Here is a 24,937-nt window from a genome sequence, read left to right on the forward strand (position 1 = left end):
TGCAAAATGTTGTTTTTAACTGCCATTGCAAAAGCTCTTTGCTCTCTGGGGATATAATATTAATAGAGCAACAAAGAAAAGTAGACTTATGGTATTATTATTGAACCAAATTAAATTCTGTTATTTTGGACAACTTCAAAGAAAATTGTAAAAACCATTCATACAAAATGTAGCGTAATAAAAATATTTTTGAAATTATATTGTCTTTGGATTAGATATTTCAAAGATATCCGCAAGAACACAGATACCTTACTGACAATTAATAGAATTTTTCTGCAAATACTTACATAGTCTTTACATAGAAAACCCACAGTTAATGAAGTTAGAGATCATTTTGCTGATAGTAGAAAACATTAATTTACAGAAATCTGAAACCATGTGTCCATACATTTGTATTTTTATATCATAATGCAATAAATGTCTTTAAATTTGCATTGATGTCTACATGCCTACCCCATCAATTAAGAAAGGAAGATTTTTTATAATTTTATAATTTATGAATTATAAAACAATTTAGGCCAGTTTTGTAGATATATGTACACCCTCATGGGTGTCAAACTCAGGACAACACGTCGTCAGGTGATGTATCACAATTTTTCCTCTTCACTAAACTAGGAGTGGGTGTAGCCAGTGTATGACGCATCTGGTCTACATCATTACTTTTGTATTATGGTGTCTGAATTTTTAAAATGCCTCCAGTCAAAAACAGGGAATGACGGAAGTTCTTTTTGGATTTAGGACAATATTGGCCACTATAAATCCTTTATAGCCATATAAGAAAGGGAGCAAAACTGAGCAAAAAAAGGAAAGGGAGAAAGCACAATTCCGCCTCATTCATTCAAATCAATCACTCATTATTTCACAAATTTTTATTCCTTCTCACAGGTACACATTAATTCAGAAGGGATATGACAAGTTTTAATCTAGAATATTACGTTGGTCCATCCTTCCCATATGCAGTTTAATGAGCTAAGTTGCAGAGAACAGCTTTATAAACTGCATAAGCATGGCTGAGTGAGAAGTACCCCAGCTGCTAGAAGTAGCAATTAATGCTTTATCTATGGTACTGTGAGAACACATATTTATGTGAGAAACTGCCATAAAGGCTGACATCCTTTATTATAGGATGTTCTCATTCTGTATGTATGTTTGTGTGTACACACACACACACACACACACATTAATATTTATCTTCCAAACAGATCAATAAAACCATTTCTGGCATAAAATCCTTACCCTGGCAGGTGCTGTTCTTCTCTTCATATCCTGCCTTACATATGCATTTTCCAATAGGCACCAGCCATTCCCCTTCAGCACTGCAATGCATTCTTGGGGGTTCATCAGTCATTGAATTGTTCACGCATGATCCTAAGACTTCTAGTAGCTGTGAAGAATCAGCTCCAGTGATGGTGTCAGGAAAGATGGCAAGGTTTCGTATCACCAGCGGACACTTTTTATAATAGACCCGGACAGATACCAGTGCAATGCAGGCACCCACATCTTGGAAAGCAAGGTAAAATCCCTTTTTGGTTAGAGGTCCAACATCTCTCACCTCCGTATTTAGCTTCATGACTCTATCTCCAAGATCTAATTCTGTAAAACTCTCATCTGCTGCAATGGTATCAATCTTGATGTATTGGTTTTCTTTCACATTCCTCCCATCTTCATAATCAGATTCAAAGTAATACATATTAAAAGTCTCTTTGCAAGTTCCAAGACCTCCTGGAAGGCTGTTACAGTCTCTAAGGGTAAATTTTAGTTCAATGAAGATCCGAGAGGCTCCTTTGTTAGAGATCCAGCTTGTCAAAAGCCAATTATTCTGACTCTGTTCCATCACTCTACACACTTGATATGTGTGGATTGGTGCATAATTTTCATCCACCTCACCAATTTCTTCCCACTAGACAAAGAGGGGGAAGGGAGAAAGAAACAGAAAACAGAAAGCAATTTTAAAAATCAGATTGCAAACGCCCACAATTCTACATTTGATCGTATTTGGAGGCAAGTATAATCAAAAAATTAAAAGTACCTTTATCTATACCTTTAAATACTGAAGTAATATTTTTCTCCATAAGTTGTCCATAGCAGCTAAAAAAATCAGATCTTGCACTGTTCTCCCTAAGCTTTGTTTTCTAATTATTGATATGTTAGATTTTTGTGACAAGTAACAAGATTGTAAAATAGGGCAAAACTCACTTAACAACTATTTTGCTTAGCAACAGCAATGTTAGACTCAATTGTGTTGTAATTGTGAGAACTACAGTACTGTATATATAGACTCTTTTCAAAGCAGAACACCTAGAAACAATTTTGAAAACAGAAAATGTGTTTGCTTTGAAAATAAGGCACTCCTAAATGGAAAAAATTGCCACAGCTGAAGCACTTGGTTAGAAGACAAATATATAAACTGATCCTCATATTTTCCCATTTAATGGTAAGCATTTTAAATGAATTACTGTACTATATACACTTCAAAGTAAAAGGTAAAATATTTTTAAAATAAATCTTTTCCTAGGCCTGGTGGCTTAAAGATAAAGGTTCCTCTCGCACATACGTGCTAGTTGTTTCTGGCTCTAGGGGGCGGTACTCATCTCTGTTACAAAGCCGAAGAGTAAGCGCTGTCCAAAGACGTCTCTGTAGTCATGTGGCCGGCATGACTAAATGTTGAAGGCACACAGAACACTATTACCTTCCCACCAAAGTGATACCTATTTTTCTACTTGCATTTTTTCATGCTTTCGAACTGCTAGATTGGCAGAAGCTGTGACAAGTAATGTCACTTATGCAGCGCTAGGGATTCAAACCGCCGAACTACCGACCTTTCTGATCGACAAGCCATTGAGCCACCCCTGGCTAGTTCATTCAATTTATGATTGATTGGATAGTTTTGTCTTCTATCTACATTTTCAAATAATGACATCAACTCTTTTGTCCTGTTTTTAGTGCATTTGATGCAAGTCTGGATTTTCTTGAAGTGTGAATATTAAGACACCCACAAAACAAATATCCATTGTGAATATGAATTCATGTTATCACAGGACTAGAGGCCTAGTCAATTTTACATCAGTACATAGTTATGCTTTGGTCATAAATATGAGAAAGGCCATATCCAATAAATTACTTAACTGTGTATCTTGGCTGAAGAGAATCCCATTGTCCAAGTTCAGATCTGGACTTGCCTACCTGATTTTCTCTGGAATAGGTAAGCAGTGTTACTTAGAACAATATTCAAATATATTACAATTTGAAGGTTACATGGTGTCCTACAATGCCATTCAAACTGAAGAAACCGCCTCTGGAAAACATGACTAAAATGATTTCTGATACCAAAAATGCTAAGAAAAAATACAATAATACTAAGGAAAGTGTTTCATCTACAGTACTAAGGGAACTATTGTAGATAAAATATATGGTTAAAATCTCAAGAAACTGCAGAAGCTCAGACCTATACTTATTTGACAAAACAACTTTTTCAATCAAAAATATTTGGTCCTACTGCTTAAAAGAATATAGCCCTTTCCAACATGGCACATTGAACATTAGATCCAACTCTATCTTTGAAATTGGAATACATTCTCGTTTATATTCACTGTCATACAACCGTTCTGCTATTTAAAAAGTGACATTTTATAATTATTAAAAATCTTTTTCTTATATTTACCAATCACACTAGCATCACTCTGTCCTTTCAATCTCTCATTATAACCAGATCAATAGCAGCCACCTCTTTTACATTCTGTTAGTTTCCTCTATATCAACCCCTTTCAAGCAGGGATGATGGCTAGCACAATCAAAATTTATCTCTTTCATGTACATCAAGAGAAAGGACAGACATTTCAAAGCTGGCCATGTAAGTCTGAACACAATCATAAGAGAAAATTATAGTTACAACGAAAGGAGCTACAGATGTTTTCCTTGTGATTTCAGCTTTCCTTCAGACTTTGTCTTTATCTGAACCAATATCTATACAAAAGTGGCAAATATTCTGTCTTTCTGTCACCAACATTTTGGTAAAGTCCTTTTTTTTTTTTGGTCTCCTTTCTTAAAGAGAAACTTAATAAACATTGGGGAGAAAATCTTCACAGGTCCAAATAAACAATCTTATAAAGATGGCAGAAAAGTTGACAGTGTACTAAATATATTTTTGGAAGGATATTCTGATTTTCTTCCATAGATCAAGCTACATGATAATGCTGCAAAATTCATAATCTAATTAATTAATTATTCAAGATGTTCAGAAGGAAATGATTTTCCAGATATACACTACAGATCGTTCTCAATTTAAAACAGTTCATTCAGTGACTTTTCAAAGTTACAATGGCAGTGAAAAATAAGACTTATGACCATTTTTCACACTTACAACTGATGCAGCATCCCCATGATGACCTGATCAAAATTCAGATGCTTAGCAACTTAGTCATATTTATGAAGGTTAAAAATAAGGTAATTCTACAGCCTTCAGTAAAAAAATATTTTGCATTCTACATTAAAATTAAATGTGTGTTTAAGAAGAAGAAAGCAGAGAGATGTCAATTCATTTTCATGTTTAAGAAAAACATGGGTTTCTTTTACTTTGAACACACCACTTCTTACTTTAACCATAATACCTACTTTCTCTCCCATACTCACATGCAGCCTTAAACATATTCAACAAGATATAGATGAAGCTCATGACTATACACCCATAAGTAATGTAGTTCATCTATATATGATTCTTGTCAGAGCTACAGCACATCAAAAATAAATCTTAAATCGAAGTGTGCAATCACCAAATCAGTTGTTATACTGGTGGAATCCCTCCCCTGTTTACAACCACAATATTTATTGACATTTCAAGTTGAATCAGTAGTATTTTCAGTTTTGGAAACACGTAATTTCTTAAAGTGATCACTAAATCTTATGCGCTTGAAAGGGATGTAACAAGCAACTGAAGAAAGACTATTAATTTAAAATAGTTTATAGCCATGTATTATTTTAAGATATTATAAAAGGCTTACATTATATATTCATTTTTAGCAAGGTATGCATCAACTCTACTGAGCATATAAACATTCTTGCTATACTATGAATACATGACTGAACCTTCCAATATTGATATAAAAACTTAATGTCTCTCATCATGCATGACTATGCTGGTTGGATTGATGGGAGTACAGAGCCAAATATCTGCCCTACAAGGTGGACCAGACTAAGATAAAATGACACCTAATAGAATTAGAACATTTATTAAAAGAGTAACAGAATCCTGCTAGTCTGAATGTGCTTCTCCAGTGTTATATAAATCATCATTCCAAGACCTACAGAATTCCTACACTGGCTTCATTTTCCCAATTAGAAATTTTAAAAGGTTGTATCATAGATATGGAAAAGTTTGGACAGCTACCCCAAATCCTAGATGAAGATTATGGCTATGTTACAAGGCTTTTAAACACATACTGTACTACCCAATTCAACTGTGTGATAGCCATTCAAACTGATTTTTAAAAAACAAACAAACAAACAAACTGCAATACAAACAAGCCATAGCCGGCTCTTTCAACAGATATAAACAATAATAAATAGTAAAGCAGTCTAGCCTGCCCTGCTACAAAATCTCAAAGACATAGTCATAGAAAGTAGTTTAATATTTAACTGATGGGACTCAGACATTCTGCCTTTAACTAATTACCATCTACTTTTTTGCACCATATACAGCCAATCTAGATTCTTTGTCCAGTTGAAATACTGCTTTCCACTATATGAGGAATTCAATAGCACAAAATAACTACTTTGTAGATTTCCCCATTTCTCAGTATGTGGTGATACATTAGTTAGAGTGCAGTACTGCAAACTACTTCTGATGACAGACAGCTGCCTGCAATTTGGCAGATCGAATCCCACCAGGCTCAAGGTTGACTCAGCCTTCCATCCTTTTGAGATGGGTAAAATGAGGAGCCAAATTGTCGGGGGCAATATGCTGACTCTAAACTGCTTAGAGAGGGCTGTAAAGCATTATAAAGTAGTATACAAGTCTAAGTGCTATTGCTATTGCTATCTTTCTATTTATTCAACAACCAACTTTATTTTTTTACTTTTGATGCAAGACATAAGTATGGGCTGCTTCCTTTACTTTACAGTATATGCCTGCTGTTGTACTTTTGTCCTTTGGTTCAATGGTTCCGAGATCAGGTGTGTCAGTTCTTTCAGATCTCTGGATTGTAATCCATCAGATCCCAGTGACCTGAACTCATCTAGAGAGGACAGGTATTCTACAATTTTCCTGCTTGTTTTAATTTGAATTTCTAGTTTGTCTTTTACCATTATGTTTTTGGTAAGTTGACTTATATTTTATTTTTGTGTGAAGACAGATGAAAAAAATAAATTAAGCAGCTTTGCTTTCTCTCTGCTCCCATTACTCCCTTGCAATCTTCTCCAATTAGTGGATCGGTTGTATCCTTGACTTTTTCTTGTTTTTTATATGTTGAAAGAAACTTTTTATTATTTTTGACATTCGTTGCATATTAAACAAATGTTCAAGCAATAGTTTTCCTGACTTCATCTTTGCAAGTTCAGGCAATTTATTGGTGTTCTGCCTTAGTTATGTGTCCCTCTTTCCATTTTTTGTACTTATCTTTTTTGTCATTTAGTTTATCAGAGAAATCTTTGTGCAACCATGCTAGTTTCTTCTTGGATTTCTTGTTTTACTTTTTTTCAGTGTTATTGTACTGGACTGGTCTTTTATAATAATATTTTTCAGAGTTTCCCCTAGTTCCCCCTTCTGCCTTTTGGATGACAAAGTTGTCAGCTAGGTTGGTTAGGATCCTATACAATAACCCACTTGATGCATAGTTGGATTCCCAGTCTCCTCTCAAGAGTCTTCTCCAACACATCAAATTGAAAACATCAATTCTTTGGCATTTGGCCTTTCTTATGGTCCAATTTTCACAGCCATACATTACTAATGGGAAAGTCATAGCTGTGACTATATGGATCTTTGTCAGTAATTATTTTTTAATTTACATTATCTATATGAATTACAGGAAGGTTATAAAGATCTATAATGGTAATGTAATCAATCAAGTAAAAAACATGATTTGCATAAATCTATAAAGGGTTTGTCATCCTATCCTCCTTCTCTTCAGCCTCCAATTCCAGATCTGTCAATGAAGTAATTTATACTTCAATGTAATTGTGTCCTGATCTCTGGTTCAATGTATCCTTTGCAAAAAAAAAATCACCTTCAAGGAATGGAAAGGGGTAAATGCAAGTTGAACCTTTAATTCTTAGTTATTAAGCCAGTTAAATATAAACTTGTGTCTCCCGTGCACAAAACAGAGTTAAAACCAATTCAGACAACAGATTAAATAGTCCAATCAACTGTCACAGCAGAAGTGATGTTTTCTTCTGTGTTCCCACTTGGAATGGATGATGCTAGGAGAATTGAAATTAATTCCTGGAAGTTAGTCCATGTTTACATCCCAGTAAATCCAATGAATACAATTGAATTTAATCCTGAGCCTATTTTCTGCCCTAGTCTTAAGTAAAAGTTAGGGAATGCATGACTGTAGTCTACAGTTAGGAATACTGAGCTGTTTGTGGGTTTTTGTATTTATTACATTAATTTTATCATAACAAACTAATAAAAATTGCTTACATTACTAAATTGTAATATTAATACCACTAATAAAATAATGTGATATATATATTTTCATTTTGGAAAAAATAAATTTTTAATTCTTTTTAGAAAAATTATCTCATAAACAAGACATTTCCAAGTAATTTGATCAAGCTGCTCTTCCTTGCAGACATATAGAAAAAAACTGAAGTGCCAATAAAATTCACTTATCAGCAATTTTTTGCTGCAAATTAGTTGAATATTGATCTTTCCAATTTTACATAATAATTATTTTGGCTAACCCATAGATCTTGATTGCTGTTAATTTCCAAATGCACAAATAGCCAAAAAGAAAGAGAATATATACATAATTGTGCTGCATATAATCATTCTGTATTACTAAGTATTTGGATTTCAGCCTAAAGCGGCCAAACTATAAGAAATAAAAAGCATCCCCAGAAGTAAGGTGATTGCAACCAGTACTTATTAAAAATTATTTTTTGTGTTAACTTCACAAAGAAAAAATATTTCGACATTAGTTGAGGAGATTTCCACCAATTTACAAAAACCAAACATTGGAGCTTGTTAAGTGATCATGCAAATAGTTGAAAACAGTTACCTTCATTTTTGAAAATAAAAATGGCTTAGGAAATTCAGTATCTTCCCAATAGATACTATAATTTACACAATGAAAATGTTGAGAAATATCTTTGCTAGAAAAAGTGATTTAACACTAGACATTTTTAAACAATAAAAACAGTTGACCTTAATCAGCTGTACTTCATTTCCACTAAAAGCAACTTGATATTATTCCAATGCACAGGGATCAAACTCGTTTAACTGTTTTAACTGTAACAGGAAACACTACTGAGAACAAAAGGACATAGAGTTTAACCAAAGATGCAAACCTATAATGGCTGAATACTTCTGTAGTGGTTGCAATACAAAATACATTCCAACACCTCACCCAGGTTCCCCAGCCTAGCTACTCCTTATATTAGTCCCATTTCAGACCTCAGTTCTATAAATCTGTTTCTTATGCTTTTATTTCCTCTTCCTCTTGCTGTCCTGGCTGTCCACAGAGCTGGCACTGCTGCCGCAGCTCCAGCCTTGGCTCTTTGATGGGCTCTGGCTGTGGCTGGGCTGGGGAACCAGGGCAGTGGCTGCAGGCTCTTTTGGCTTTTCTTTCCTCTGGGTTTTAATGGTACACAAGAAATATAGGACAGATATTTGGCTGGGATGCTTCTGGTGGATCTCTTGCGGCCTGGTTTCTTCATTTACAACATTTGGATAGTCTTTCTTAGTTAATTTCTTTATTATGTCAGTACTTCTGCGCTCAAATCATCTGAGTCATATGTGAATGCAGTTTGAATGTTTTTCCTCCTTGGCAATATTAATCACCTGATTGAAGTTTAGCTGATACAGTTCATCTGTAATTTTACCTCTTGTAAGTAAGATATCCCCTTTTGTGATGATACGATTATTCCCCTAGAAGGTCGCTACATTATTTTGTGAACTTCTTCAAAATGTTATCAAAATATTTGACAAATAATATGTAATATATAACAAAATATTAGTTTCAACAGCAGGGACATATAAAACATTTTTCACAAATATCTTTCTGGTGATACTCTGGGAAATAGGACAGTAAAGAAAACCATCCCCTATTACTTCTGATTCTATTTTTTGCCCACTAGCAGCGATGATCTTTTCTGTTTTACTTTGGTTAAGGTGAATAAAGAAATTTCTGTCATTCGTCATGTGACTCGTAGCTCCTGAATCAATGTACCAAAGGTAAGGTGCAACTTTTGGATTGAAAAACATATCCATTATCTGAAACAAAATCAGTTTCTTCCTTCATACTTTTTGACTTTTTGTAGTTTTTGCATTCAAAGCTTTCCAGATTATACAATCTGTTTTTAAATGACCCTTTTTCTTGCACACAAAGCATTCATGTATTTCTTGCTTCATGAAACTGTTTTTATTCCTATTTTTATCTTTAAACCAGACTGTGCAACAGAAGCACTATCACTATTAATGATTTCTATTTTACACTTGTATTCATCTATAAACTTGCCCTTAACATATTCCAATGTTAGTCCATCATCTGGACATGCATCAAGCACTGTGACAAATGTCTTATAACTTTCTGATAAATCATTAATACTGTGTGACATGAAAATATTTTATTTCTTTTCCTATACCTCTCAGATATTTAACCATTTCCAAGTTGTACCTTATGTAATCCTGCATATCCTGGCCTTTCATCAACTTGGTTTGGTATAGCTTTCTAATCAAATACAATTTATTGCTGAGATTAGCTCTTTCATGCACTTTTTGTAATCTTTCCCACAATTTAATAGTTTTACACTTATATTTAAATTGCAGAATCATTCTTGTCCATATATATTTTCCTTTGCTATAATGCTTCTATATTATTTTTATCTTTAAATTATTTTCCAGTTCCAATCAAGTAATAGTACAAACTATAATTCAATGGGAAAACAACTTCTCAAGCATTTAATCAGATTTAATTAACACTTTTAACTCAGCAGGGGACCAATGATTTGTTATTAATATTATCCAGGGTGCTATAAACCCAGATAGAGACAACCAAGAAAAGTCAATTTCAGAAATTTGGGGCCTCTTTATATAAAGTCTCAGGATAATAATTTACAACAGGACATTTACAGGATGGCTTTAAACCTCCCCTTTCAGTATATATTCTCAAGAAGTAGCATTCCAAGCTACTATAACAATGCAGCAAACTTTGCAAAACTGCTAAGTCCCATTCCTATTACCCAAATTTGTCAACAATGGGTCTTTTTTAGTTCTTCCTTCCCAACATTATTCATTAAGGCATTACAGTGATCGCTAGGGAGGGGATTTCTGTGACATGTTATATTTTTGTCTAGAATCTTTATTTGCATTTATAAGTAAATTAAAACATCTTTTAGAGTAACCTGGTGAGAGTTGGATGCTTTTTATTTTGACTGAAAAGTCATATTTTGATTTTTTTAAGAGAGAGAGAGAGAGAGATGGGATCAAAGGCTTCTTCCCAAAAATCAGCCCAATCTAGATGCTTTGTCTAGTTGTTTAGCAAGATTTATCTTCACTAAGAACAGGCAACATCTCTTTTTCAAGAGAGCTTCTTCTTCAACTGCTGGTGTCAGCCCTGGGTTCGCCAGCTGGGGGACGAGAGCCACCCTCTAGGACCCACATTCATGCCCCAACGACTATGCCAGCTGAATGCCTGCTTTCCTCACAGCTAAGCCAAACAGAAGGGCATACACACCGCGGCAATCCTGCGGAGAAGGCATGCACACCATGAGGACCCTGCAGGATGCCTGCATCTATAGAACAATCGGACAGTCAGATGAGTTGCGGCTTCGCCAACAGCTGATTTGCGGCAGAACAGCTGAGTAGCAGAGTGCACACAGGTGCAGGGAGCATGGCGTGCCGACTGAAGAAGAGAAGCTGTGATGTTTCAAGAAGGCGACGGGCACATTGGCAGCGCGTGACAGGTGAGAGGTGGAGGGATGGAGACACCGGGCAGGGTAGAGTGCATTTCAGGGATGGAGAATTAAACCATAGTAGCACTGACTTTGATTTCTTCATTGTTTGTCACTCTGTGCCAGATTTTACATTTGCAAGATATAAAAAGTGCCACACTGAACTGTGTTGTCTGCATTTCTTAATGTTGGACACCGGAACGTGACAGCAGGTTCATCAAATACCCAGTCAGAATTTTGTAAGGATCTTTGTTCAGTGATTGTTAGTTCATATGTTTCCTTAAGGAAATTAAGTGATAGCCTCAGGCTTTTTTTTTTTTTGAGGATTCCAAATGAATAAACTCTAAGGTAAAATTATACATCTGCCTGCTCTGAAGATATATCAGGAAAGATAAGAGTTGCTATTGGCAATAACAAGGTATGGATTTCAATAAATGAAACAAGTAGTATAAATGGAAGATATGTTATTATTGGAATTCTATAATGTTACAAATCTAGTAACATATTTTTTTCTAACATATGAAACTCTGTAAAAAATAAACAATTCCACTATTGCTATGTTCTTTGATGATTCTATGAAATTACTCCGGCTGAATGATGTAACATATTCTTCTCTTTGTAAGAGATGCCACTCCACACATGACCAAAGCAGTCAAGGGACTCAAACTTTTTTTTATCAAAAAATGGTCCATATCAGATGCTTTGCACAGAATGACTGAAGAGATTTGAAGTAATTATCCTGATGTTCATGAAAGCTCTACTTAAACTATAAAAGTTCAAAGAAATCGCTCCTACTTTGGCTCTCCCTGCCCAACCAGTCGTGAGATGTTGGGGAACTTGGCTGGATGCGGCTACGTATTATTTCACAAATTATGCTTCCTTGCAGGACATACTTGAAGATCTCATAATGACATTCATCCTTATTCAGATTTCTTCAGAGAAATTTAGAAAATCACAGAATAGGCAAGGTTATGATTGTAAGGCTTCCTTCACTTACTGGCTGCAAGCTCATACACACTTCTTATATAGCATTAACATGTAATTCAGTACTATAACTAGTCTTGAACTAGGTTTCACTTGCATTTTCACACTGCAGTCCAGACATCAAATATTTTTAGGACTTTGATTATATACACAAACATACATATGCTACACATGCTCGCTCTCTCTCTCTCTCTCTCTCTCTCTCTCTCACACACACACACACACACACACACACACACACAAAATTTAGTTTTCTTACTGTAAAAAATGCCCTTATTTCAAATGATTTCCTAGTTTCAAATAATGTAGCCACAATGGCCAAAATTATTGGTGTGCTCCTCCATTTTCAAACATTCAACCCAGAAAATAATAACCAAAAATTCAATCCAGAAAATAACTTTGGGCTTTTGTGTGTGTGTGTGTGTGTGTGTGTGTGTGTGTGTGTGTGTGTGTGTGTGATTGTTCTATTCATTCTGCATCATCATCTCATTCTAATCCATATTCCCTAATTATTATTATTTTTCCCAAAAATTTTATTTTTTTAAAAACAAACATACACAAAGCATGAAAACATAAAACACCTTTTTTGAAAGCAGCTTGATCTCGGGTTACATCTCTTCGTACAGACACAAATTCAAGTTCATGCTCATTTTTCTATACCGTTCCATATCTTATTACCATTCTACATTTTCTATATAGCCTCTCCCCTCTTTTAACTCTCTTAATTCTATTTTATTAATTTCATCTCAGTTTAAATCATTATACTTATATCCTTTGTCTGTCCTGTTTCAGCTGCCTATTATCTTTTCTTATTAAAACAAAATTTCTCCTGTAACCACTGATTGGAGTATGACGCCTTTATATCTTTCCCCTAAATTTATAACACTTAATATAATACATAGCTTTCATTCAGATTCTGCTTAGTACATTCTAAAGCTACACACTATATTTTAAGAAAAGAAGAAATTATAAATGTATAATATAATTAAAACAACAATCCATGCCAGTTCAACTCTATCGTTAAAATTAATATTCATTTAAATCTTAAACATTTTACACATTACTTTTTAAATAGGTATCATGCTTCTATGGGAACACTTATAAATTTTGTGCAGTTACTTCCCCCCCATTTCACTTATATTTTAAAACATTGTGTAATTAAAATGTTCCCATTCCTCCTAATTCAATTCTCTCATTTATTTCATTTCATTTATTTTGTTCAAAAAAGTTTACTTAAATTACACTGAGTATTTTATCCCATTTTTAAATCATATATTGTTCCAATTTTCTAACACTATTTCTAATACAAGTATAACAATACAATCTTATGTACCTTTGCAGAATCTCATTTTCAATTATATTTTTACCCGTTATCTCTGAATAAGTCCTGTTTCTTTACATCTTGCTCCAAGTCTTTGTAACTTCTCTTCCCTTCCTTCCTCCCTTGTTTCTTCACTCTACCTTTTTTTACCCCCTTGTCTCTCCACTTCTATTTCCCTCTTCTGTGTTCCCTTTTTCTGTTGTTTTCTGACATTATATCCACTTTTCACCTTATTTTCCCCTTTTTTGGTTGTTTTTTTAGGTCCTAAATTCTCCATTCTCTTTTCCCCCTTTCCCCTTTCTTCCCCAGATAAAGTTACTTGTTCATTAAAGATGGCTTCTTCTTTGTCCCAATCTTCTTGTTGCGCAGTCTTTTCTTGTAGTTTCTCATAGGTACAGATCGCCATTTCTAAGAAGTGAAAAACAGAGCCAAGAGAGCCCTTCCCTTCTTGTTCCTCTTCTTTACATTTTTTAAATTCCATTTTCAGTTCATCCACAAGTGATGCCATTGTAAACAAAATTTTAAACAACCACCCAATTGTTTTTAATCATTCAAATATAATTTCCAGAAGTCCCAAAGTCACCAAACAATCCAAATACACACAAGCTGTTTCATTTAACACTTTCTTCTTTTTTCACTTTCTCTTCCTGGGGTTACTATTTAATTACAAAGTTCCAGTTAAAATGTATCTTTTAGAAGTCTTGTTACGATTTAACTTTAAATTCTTTTAAATTCCAAGCAGCCTCCTCCAGCCAAATTTTGCTCTTATTCTTTTCCTCTCCCTTCCCACTTACAGCAAAAAAAAAAAAAAAAAAAAAGGTTTTTAAGTGTTCAAAAATCTTTATTGTCCCCTTGGCATTTAATCTGGTTTAATTACCTGTTGGTGCCAAAGCGGATTTTTCCAATTTCTCATTCATCTGCTGTCAACGTAAGGAAGGAGAGTGAGAAGAAAAAAACTTTCCCTTTTCACTTTCATTCACTGCTTCCGAATCTTCTTTGGGAGTGATATATCTTTTATAAGATTTAAATTCCAGGGTATCTCAGTTGTTGCTTCTTATCCCGGTCAGCCAAAACTTTCACTTCTTAACTTCCTCCTGCACTTTCTTCTCCGGCTGAGTGCTTCTTTGAGGCGGCCATTTCTGACCGCCGCTCTTACCGCCTTCGGGAAAGGGAGTTTAGCCAGCTGGGGAGGAAAGATGTGGCTTCCCTCAACCCTGCTGGGATCTCCCCCCTCTTCGCACACCTCTACGGGGTGGCTTAGCCCCGAAGCCGAGTGGCTCGGGACGCTCCAGCGGTGAGCCCAGGCAGAAACCATGCACGATCTCAGATTCCTGCCTGCCGCCGAAGCCCTGCAAACCGGAAGTTCCCATATTCCCTAATTATTAAATACAGTCTCTAGTCATCCAACACTGCCATCATTTTTGTAACGACTGTATGATTATATAATCATGAAAAAAATGGATACAGCGATGAAAGCTATTAAATGGATGAAGTCCCGTGTGTGGTTAGGATAGAGGAGGAACTAATGAAACTTCCTTTACATTCATTCATTGAACTTGAATCTAATTTTTAACAGAGCCCTAGCAATTGTTCGAAATTCCTAGAGCAGCTGAGGATGCTAATCACTCCACTTTTTAAAACTTGATGGTACTTTCTAATTTAACTACAATAAGGAATAAAAAAGATGTCATTCTAATTCAACTGCTTCCTCGGATAAAGATGTTTTATAAACAAAGTTAATTCAAAACAAGCAGTCAAAATTACTGTAGGCATGATCAGTTTTACAACTCAACAAATTAATTAACCCTAGAACCGTTTGGAGCTGAGAACTACACAGATAGTCCTCAACTTATGACCACAATTAAGTCCAAAATTTCTGTTGTTAAGTGAGACATTTTACAATTTTTCTTGTCAACTTTCTTGTCACCGTTAATGAATCAGTACAGTTGATAAGTTGGTAACAGGGTTGTTATATGAATCTAGCTTCCCCATTGATTTTGCTTGTCAAAAGATTACAAAAGGTTATCACATGACCTGAGACACTACAACTGTCATAAATATTAGTCAATTGCCAAGCATCTGAATTTTGATCACATGACCACAGGGGTGCTGCAATGGTCGTAACTGTGAAAAATGGTCATAAGTTCCTTTTTTCAGTGCCATTGTAACTTCAAGGGATCGCTAAATGAACAGTTGTAAGTTGAGGACTATCTGTAATCTACTATATTTTGTCCATAGACATGTAACCTGATGGTCATCAGGTCTCCTGGCCTCCAAAATTTTAATTTATAGAAACGCTACAGCCATGCCTACTATATATGCCTTACCCAGAATGCCTTTATGAATATTGAAGGCTAAGCGACTAAATTGGTCTGTTATCAGAAGAAAGCATCCTCAGAGAAAAAAATTGGAAACTATGGTGGAGAAGTCATAATAAATAAATAATTTTGATATACTCATAATAGCTATCTTGAATATAAATGTGTGTATCATACTGTACAACTAAAAATTAACATTTCAATTGGTTCCTTTAAAAAAGGAAATGAGAAAATAAACATAAATAAACATTTATGTATGTTTAAACATAGTATGTTTAGTATATATTTAAATGTAGTAGAGTTTAATTAAACTGGTGCTGAAATAGCCCTGGAAAATTGAGAATTCTATATTCTGAAAATAAAGGACATTATTCATTGATACACTGTTCCAGAGTCCACTTCAATCCCAAAGGGGAGACATATAATGGCCAACTTGCTAGAGCTGCTGCAGGGAACATGATACATATATGAATATATTATTACCAACAGAAGAGAGGTAGTTGGTGTTTTAAGTGGACTTCCAAGACACTTACCCCATTCTTTGGATACGCAATCCATCCAAGATCTGCCATAACTGATCTTGAATCCAATAAATTCACTAAAAGACATCAAAGAAAGAATGTTAATTGAGCGTAAAATGGACACGAAGTCTCCACTAGCACAATAACTAATAGGCATAATATATTTCATATACACGTTACATATACTTACATATAGATTATATATATATATATATACGTATACATACTTGTGTGTATATATGTATGTATACAGTCTGTGTGTGTGTGTGTGTGTGTGTGTGTGTGTGATGTATATAAAACTTCTCATATCTTTAATTAGCTAAATGGCTATGAAGAACTGGAATATCTAGGTGGGTGATATCACTTATTTTAAGTTATTTGAATTGGTGCTGCAGATAATACACTCCACAACAATAAAGGAGAATATTTGTAGTTCAAGGTTGAAATAAGAGGTCCTTGGTGCTCTACGAGCTTGCTTGTATGTTTTCTTGCAGACATTTCATTACCCAACCAAAGTAACATCATCAGTGCTAGTAAGGAGTGCTGTTTGCTGTCAGTTTATATTCCAGTGGTTTGCCTATCAGTGTTGGTGGGGATGGACTTACAAGATTCTTTGACTGAGTTGCTTACTGTTGGCTCTTTGGAAGTTTCTTGATTGGGGTATGGTTTACTTGAATATTGGTCTGATGCAGTGGTGGGATTCAAATATTTTTACTATCAGTTCTGTGGCGGTGGCAGGGAAAGGATATTGTAAAATCTCCAATCAGAGGTGGTGTTTGCCGGTTCTCCAAACTACTCAAAATTTCTGCTACCGGTTCTCCAGAACTGGTCAGGATCTGCTGAATACCACCTCTGGTCTGATGTTAACCTTGGAGTTCTATGCTGATGTAGGTGCTGATTGCTGGTGGAGAGGTGCTTGGGTCTTTTTGTTCCCTTTTGGGCTGATTGTATCTTTTGCATAGTCAATAAATCCTGTTAATGTCTATCTGTCTATTGTTAATGTCTATCTGTCTATCTGTTAAGAGTGTCACTCCACAACAAGCCAAAATCCAAACTAGAATCAGAACAGCCATAGTAAAAAAGTAAATTTTAGCATTTCTCTGTAACACAACTATCTCTTTCATAGTTAAAAATGTTCATGACACATCAGACTGAATTGGTAAACTGATAGCTAATAGGAGTTGCACAAAAAAGTGATTCAAAAATATATTCCTTTTATAACTTGTTTGATATTGCAGGGATCATTTTGCTTCAGAGAACATGAGAATATGAATTAATCATGTGTGCCTATACAGCATACATTTAGAAAAAATTTACTTACAACAGAAGTGAACTAAGTTTATATAGCCAAAATTAACACCACCAAAAACTCAAGATTATACCACACACACAATTACACAATTACATTTCAGTAAAAACATTAGCAGACTAAGATATCAAATCAAGGCCTACAGAAAGAAGAAAAGGGAAATAAAACCAAGAACTGGAAATAATGAATAATAAACAACTGAGCAACCTGCAGTTTATGCTTTTTTTTTCTTTTGTTAATTCATAAGCTCAGAGTGGAGAGGACTAAGAACTAGAAACTTTTAATGGCATCTGAACAGAGGACAGTAAACTAGTAGAGATTAGTAAAGGAGATTTCCATGAAACTCAACAAACAAGAAACAAAAAATACTTGTGGTTCAAAAGTAGGGCAAAGCACAATAAACAACAAAAATGCCTCTCATTTCCATTCTCCCACCTTCTATATTATTCTTTTCCCTAATGCTTCAAGAAGAATGTTCAAGAGACCCACGTTTGTAAGTTCTGAAAATCAAATGGAAATACTGTATATCAGTGATCCCCAACCTTTTTTATGCCGCGGCCCGGTACCGGCATCAGCTGGGCGCCGCCATCTTTTTTTGATGAAAAAGTGCTTCCGGTGAGCTTTCTACCCAGAAAAGCTCACCGGAAGCACTTTTTTATCAAAAAAAGATGGCGGCGCCCAGCAACCAGCGGCCCGGTAAGACTTGTTCCGCGGACCGGTACCCCTGCTGTATATAAAGACTGGCATATGACTGGCCTACAGTCAGTGAAGCTATGATTCCAGGTGGCACCTGGTTTTTAAAAATGAGATACTGCCTTTGAGAATAAGGGCTATAATTTTAAGGAGGGCTATCATTTTGGGCTGACAGTTCTATTCCCAATGAAAATCCTTTCACAAAAATGATGGATTTGCTGAACAGAGTTTAAATACGATTTGAATTAACTTCGATGGTTCTTCATATATTTCAAGATTCAACTAGCTTCCTAAAAGTTTGTAGAATAAAAGTCCCTGGCAGATTGTGCCTTCTATTGCCTAAGTGCTTCAATTCACATCATTTGGCTCTGCCAAGCAATACAGCCAATTAACAAGCAGTTTTACCTTACATAATAATAAACTATTCCAAACTTATAACGTTTTTCTTGCAATACCTACAATCTCTAATCCAAATAGAAAATATAATTAAAAGATAAATCTGCACCTATTAAACAAGCTGAGGAAAATTATAGCACTGTCTTCCTTTTTTGTGCTTATAGCTAAAAGCATGTTGAGCTATGGCAATCTAACAAAACCTAATATTTTTAGAGTTATGGGCAGGGGTGGGATTCTATCAGTTCGCACCTATTCACTAGAACCGGTTGTTAACATTCTAAGCAGTTCGGAGAACCGGTTGTTAGAAGAAATTACTGGCCTAATCCTGTAAGGAAGGCAGGAAGGAAACATTCTGGTGTTGCTTACAGAAACTGCCTCTCCGTTAACCCTTATTACATTCTTGGCAGGACTAGACTTCCTGGCTCTGGAATTTCTATGGAGTTTTTTCCCCTTCCTTTGCTAGTACTTTGCTTGTGTGGAGTGACCATTTAAAGTTACAATGGCACTGAAAAAAGTGACTTATGACCATTTTTCACACTTACGACTGTTGCAGCATCCCCACAGTCATGAGAGGCCAGGCAAGGAGATGCATGCCTTGATGTGAGTGATATTGAGTTGGCCACGCCCAGCCATAACATGACCACCAAGCCATGTCCACCCAGTCACATGATCACCAAGCCATGCCCACCACCTAAGCCACACTCACAGAACCAGTTGTTAAAAAATTTGAATCCCACCCTTGGTTATGGGGATTATTTAGATGGCACAACTTTCCTTTTGTTGTATCTAAAGGAGATATTTGGTTTTTTTTTTACAAATCAATCTTTTCAGAAGAAATATTTTATCCTCAGGACTATTACCATTTGCATTATGTTAGAAGTACTGTATTAACAACATAACAGAGTTGGAAGGGATCTTAGAGGTCTTCTAGTCCAACCCCCTTCTCAAGCAGGAGATCCTCTACCATTCCAGGCAAAGGGTTGCCCAGGTTCTTCTTAAAAGCCTCCAGTGAGGGAGCACTCAAAGCTTCTGTAGGCAAGCCATTCTACTGGTTTATTGTCCTCAGTGTTAGGAAATGTCTCATTAGTTGTAAGTTACTTCTCTCCTTGATTAGTTTCTACCGATTGTTTCTTGTCTTGCCTTCTTGTGCTTTGGAAAATATGTTGACACTCTCTTCTTTGTGGCAGCTCCTTATTATTATTATCAATGTTATCATTATCAGTATTAGTAGTAGTATTATCAATATTACCATTATTATTATCAGTATAAGGAAGTCAGCTCTAAAAGTATTAGGAACTCAGCTCTAAAAATCTAATCAGAACCATGATCAAATCAGATATTTCTGCTGTGAACAAAGTGAAAGACTTATGTAAAGCCAGAAGCAAAGTTCAAAGACAGTTTTTAGAAAGTAACATACAGCACAATAGACTTGTATACTTACACTGCATATGTTCATCATATAGAATTTAGTACACCAGCAAATATATCCTATGCAATTTTATTCTTTGCCAATTGTTTTTCTCTTAATTTTATCTGTTAATTATCATCACACCTTATCTTCCTATAAGATATGCTGAGCTGACTTTATAGACAATACCTGCTACTTTCAACATGTAGTGGGAATAGATGGCAAGGTGAGAGTAGCAGGAAGAAAGTGGAACTGCTTAATTCATTCTTTGTATCTATCTTTAAGGAAAAAACAGACAACCTACAATATCAAAAGCAGTACCATAGAAGAAGACAGAATATGAATACAAGTCAAAATAGGCACCACAATTTTAAAGATAACACCTATCCAATCTAAATGAGTTTAAATCACCAGAACCAGATGGATTAGATCCCAGGGTTCTGAAGGACCTGGCAGAAAATGATTTCAGAACCAATGAATCATATCTTTCAAAACTCTTGGAGTATGAGGGAACTAACAGAAAACTGGAGAAGAGCTGAGGTGATTTCAATCCTCAAAAAAGAGGGGGGAAGTGGACCCAGGAAACAACAATCAATCAGCCTGACATCAATATTTAGGAAGATCATAGAAAAGATAATCAAACAACAGATCTACGAACATCTAGAAATAAGCAAAGTTATTAGAACGATTACTAGAAGCCAATGTTTCTCAACAACAAATCATGTCAGACAAACCTTACTGCCTTCTTTGACAAAGTAACTACATTAGTGGACCAGCAAAATCTGTGGATATAGTATACAGTAAGGCATTTGACAAAGTAGACTACAGAATACTTTTTGGGAAGGTAGAAAAATGTGGCATAGACAGCATCAGCACCAGATGGATTTGTAACTGGCTGATCAACTATACCCAACATTTAGTTCTCAATGGAAGTACATCCACATGGAAGGAAAGCATGCAGTAGGAAACAACAAGTCTGTCTTAGGTCCCATACTCTTTAACATCTTCATAAATGAGTGGATGAAGGGATAGAAGGTGAACTCACCAAATTTGTAGACAATGCCAAGCTGGGGAAATAACCAACCAACCAAGAAAAGAATCTTGACAGACCTGAACACTGGGCTCGATCCAATAAAATGCAATTCAGTGCAGTGGTGGAATTCAAAAACTTTTACTACTGGTTCTGTAGGCGTGACCTAGTAGATTCCCTCCCCACTCCTGGGGGAAGGTTACTGCAAAATCCCATCCCCCCCCCCACTTTCCAGCTCCATTCTCCTGTGCAGGGCAACAAAAGAAGACCCAGACAAGCAGCTGGGACTTGGGAGGCAGAGAATACATGGGGGACAAGGGCAGTCAGATGCGGTATTTGCCAGTTCGCCGAACTACTCAAAATTTCCGCTATCAGTTCTCCAGAACTGGTCAGAACCTGCTGAATACAACCTCTGATTCAGTGGTGCGAAAAGTAAGGTCTTATGCTTAAGAAAAACCAAATGCACAGGTACAGAAAATGGGATACCTGGCTCAACAGCTGTAACTGTGAGAGTGATCTAGGAATCCTATTAGACAATCACTTAAGCCAAGAGTGTACTGCAGCTACCAAAAAACAACAACAATGCAATCTTGGAGATAATATTAAGATCTTGTATTGCTTCATAATGCACTGGTAAGACTACACTTGGAATATACCAGTTTTGGTCACCATGATAAAAAAAAGATGTTGAGACTCTAGAAATAGTGCAAAAAAGAGCAGCAATGATGATTAGGAGACTGGAGGTGGGGGAGGATTACATCCCCAGAAAAGATTGAAAAATGCAGATCTGCCTGTGGCTCACCTAATGCATTATTTTTTCCAGAATTAATCTAAGGGAGTTGTCATGTGTATTCAGGTTAAGACATATTAAGAAAACAGTCTAGTATTGACTTAATACTGACTTAAGCATGGTATATAAAATCATACATTGCAATGTCCTACCTGTCAATGAATACTTCAGCTTCAACCATAACAACACAAGAGCACACAATAGATACAAACTCAAAGTAAACCGCACCAAACTTGATTGCAGGAAATATGACTTCAGCAACAGAGTGGTCAACGTCTGGTATACTCTACCCGACTCTGTAGTCTCTTCCCCAAACCCCAAAAACTTTAACCTTAGACTGTCTACTATTGACCTCACCCCCTTCCTAAGAGGTCTGTAGGGGGCGTGCATAAGCGCACCAACGTGCCTACCGTCCCTGTCCTATTGTTTCTCTTATTCTTTTATTTTTCTTATATGTACCCATTTCATGTATTCACAACTATGTATACGCTTATACTTATTATCTTGTAAACAATTGGCAAATCAAATAAATAAATAAAATAAAAATAAATAAATATTTGCCATAATTCCTATACTTAGTAGTATAGTAAACAATATAGACATTCAAATACTTCTTAAATTGTTCCACTTTAATGCATTGATAATAAAAATAACCAAGCATTCTTAGGGAGAAGAAAACACTGAATTCTACATATTGATCAATAATAAAATAAATGACTTAGCAGCTTTGTCTCAATATAGATATAAAAAGAAGCAATTAAGACATCTGTAGAAACATATCAAAGTACTAAGTAAATAAAAATAAAGAGCTATAAGTGATAATTTTTAGGGTTCTTCAACTCTACCCCTCCTGAGAAATTTTAAGAGGAAAATTAATATAATTTTTTGTTGAGGAAAATATTTCTTTTAGGCCTCAGCACAATGTGTAAATGTTTATCCTTGATATTAAGTTTTTCAGGAAATGTAAGTAGTTTGCCTTTTGTAAATATGCCAGTAAAGGAAACTTGCGCCTTCTTTTTTCAGAAGAATTTAGGAGAAGAATGGAGACATTATTTCTGTTCCATATGCTAGTTTCTCCTTAGTGTTGCTCCTAATTTCAAAATTCTATTAAAAAGAGTGGAGAAAGGACATTTTAGAAGAACAAATGAGAAACAAGTTAATACTGTACTTAGCGAGCTTACACCAAATAACTAGCATATACCACCTCTAAATCCTTTCCCTTATCTACTTTACTAGATAATTTTAGAGAGAAAATGAGAATTGGCTTTCCTTCAAAGTCTTGATGAAGGAAAAATTGCAGCTGTATGCTGCTAACAAACTGCAATATGAGCACCTAGCACACTTCTACAGCAACCTTCATTTTCCTTATGAATACACATATGCAGCAAAATGTAATTGTAATTGTCTGTAATTATCACAACAGCAAAATCCAGAGCCAAAAATCCAGTATTATCCCCAAAAAATCAAACTACCCACTTCAAACCACTTAGTTCTACCAAAATATCCAACCAATTCCTCATTACAAGGAAAACTTTTCTCCTCTCATAAATCTTTATTGATTTTGTTTCATAGATATTACTTGGTTCCCTGGTGTTCTTCCCTGTTGTGTTAAGTAATTCTGCAAAGCCGTAAATTAAACCATTCCTGAAATCACATGACAGTCCTACTGAACTGGAAATCAAAATATATAAGGCAGACTACTGTCTTTAAGAAATCAGAATACTCTGGTATGAAACATATACTTTATTAATTAATGAGATAAAAGATAAAAAAAACTAGAACGAACCTACTTAAAAGCTAGGGAAAAGAAGTATGACATAAATTGCTTTGATATCCAATGGCCCATTAAAAGAAAATGTGTATGTTAATAAATGCACTTGAAGCATGATACAAACAAGTTTTCTCTCCACATCTGTTTTCTCTCCACATCGAGCAGATGAGGAGAAGAGTGACTTAAATTCTTCAAGAACTCTAAAACAGTTGCTTTTATTAGTTCAACATAAAAATTCATATTAATGAGTAGCACCAAAACAACAATATATTCAGGGCTGGGATTCAAATTTTTTAACAACAGGTTCTGTGAGCGTGGCTTAGTTGGTGGGCGTGATTTGGTGGTCATGTGACTGGCTGGGCGTGGCCAACTCAACATCACTCACATTGAGGCATGCATCTCCTCGCCTGGCCTCTCATGGCTGTGGGGATGCTGCAACAGTCGTAAGTGTGAAAAATGGTCATAAGTCACTTTTTTCAGTGCCATTGTAATTTTGAACGGTCACTCGACACAAGCAAAGTACCAGCAAAGGAGGAAAAAAATCCTCCAGAGAAGTTCCAGAGCCAGGAAGTCTAGTCTTGCCAAGAATGTAATAAGGGTTAACGGAGAGGCAGTTTCTGTAAGCAACACCAGAATGTTTCCTTCCTGCCTTCCTTACAGGATTAGGCCAGTAATTTCTTCTAACAACCGGTTCTCCGAACTGCTTAGAATGTTAACCACCGGTTCTAGAGAATAGGTGAAAACCTGTAAAATCCCACCCCTGAATATATTGCATTGTAGCATATCCTCAACTCTTTACTATAAGACTTCACAGCATTTTTAACAACACAGAAGAGGTGAAAAAAGTATAAATTGCATTAATGCAGAAATAAAACATTGTAAAATATATTCAGTGCATTCGAGGAATTGGCAGATTATGTAATCAAATATATTCATAGTATATTACTTAAAATGAAAAACTTAAAACTTTAAAGTTTTAACTTAGAAGTTCCATCATCCTCAAGTTATGAGTATAATACAAAAATACAACAGAATACATTATATATAAAGAGGATGAACAATTAGTCCAGGATTCAGCAGCCAGGCTATTTTCCAAGGAGCAAATAAAAGGATGCTGAATAAATCAAATATTCTGTTATTGTCTGCAGACCAATGAATAAATCCTTGCTGACTGCATGGCCCCAAAGAATGCCTGTTATTAACACACAAAATATTATTTAAGAGTTATTTAGTGCATCAATTTAGCCTGCATGATTAGGCTAGCTGAGTGTGTTATAATTGGGCATTATC

The 24,937-nt window shown here is 35.5% G+C and overlaps 1 protein-coding gene across 9 annotated transcripts in view; it reads right to left on the reverse strand.

Annotated features, from left to right (window-relative positions):
* Positions 1-24,937, reverse strand: part of EPHA5 (EPH receptor A5) — a 195,331-nt gene that overhangs the window by 159,884 nt on the left and 10,510 nt on the right. For all 9 annotated transcript variants that reach the window (XM_087947072.1, XM_087947071.1, XM_087947073.1 and 6 more), the window contains exons 2-3: positions 16,263-16,327; positions 1,237-1,900 (exon numbers count right to left, since the gene is read on the reverse strand). In XM_087947072.1, the coding sequence (XP_087803198.1) occupies positions 1,237-1,900; positions 16,263-16,327 (729 nt within the window). The remainder of the gene's footprint in view (positions 1-1,236; positions 1,901-16,262; positions 16,328-24,937) is intronic.

This window comes from Notechis scutatus, chromosome Z, assembly GCF_049901735.1.
Source record: "Notechis scutatus isolate UNSWTSFEM ecotype Mainland chromosome Z, rNotScu1.2, whole genome shotgun sequence".
Classification (NCBI taxonomy): Eukaryota; Metazoa; Chordata; class Lepidosauria; order Squamata; family Elapidae; genus Notechis; species Notechis scutatus.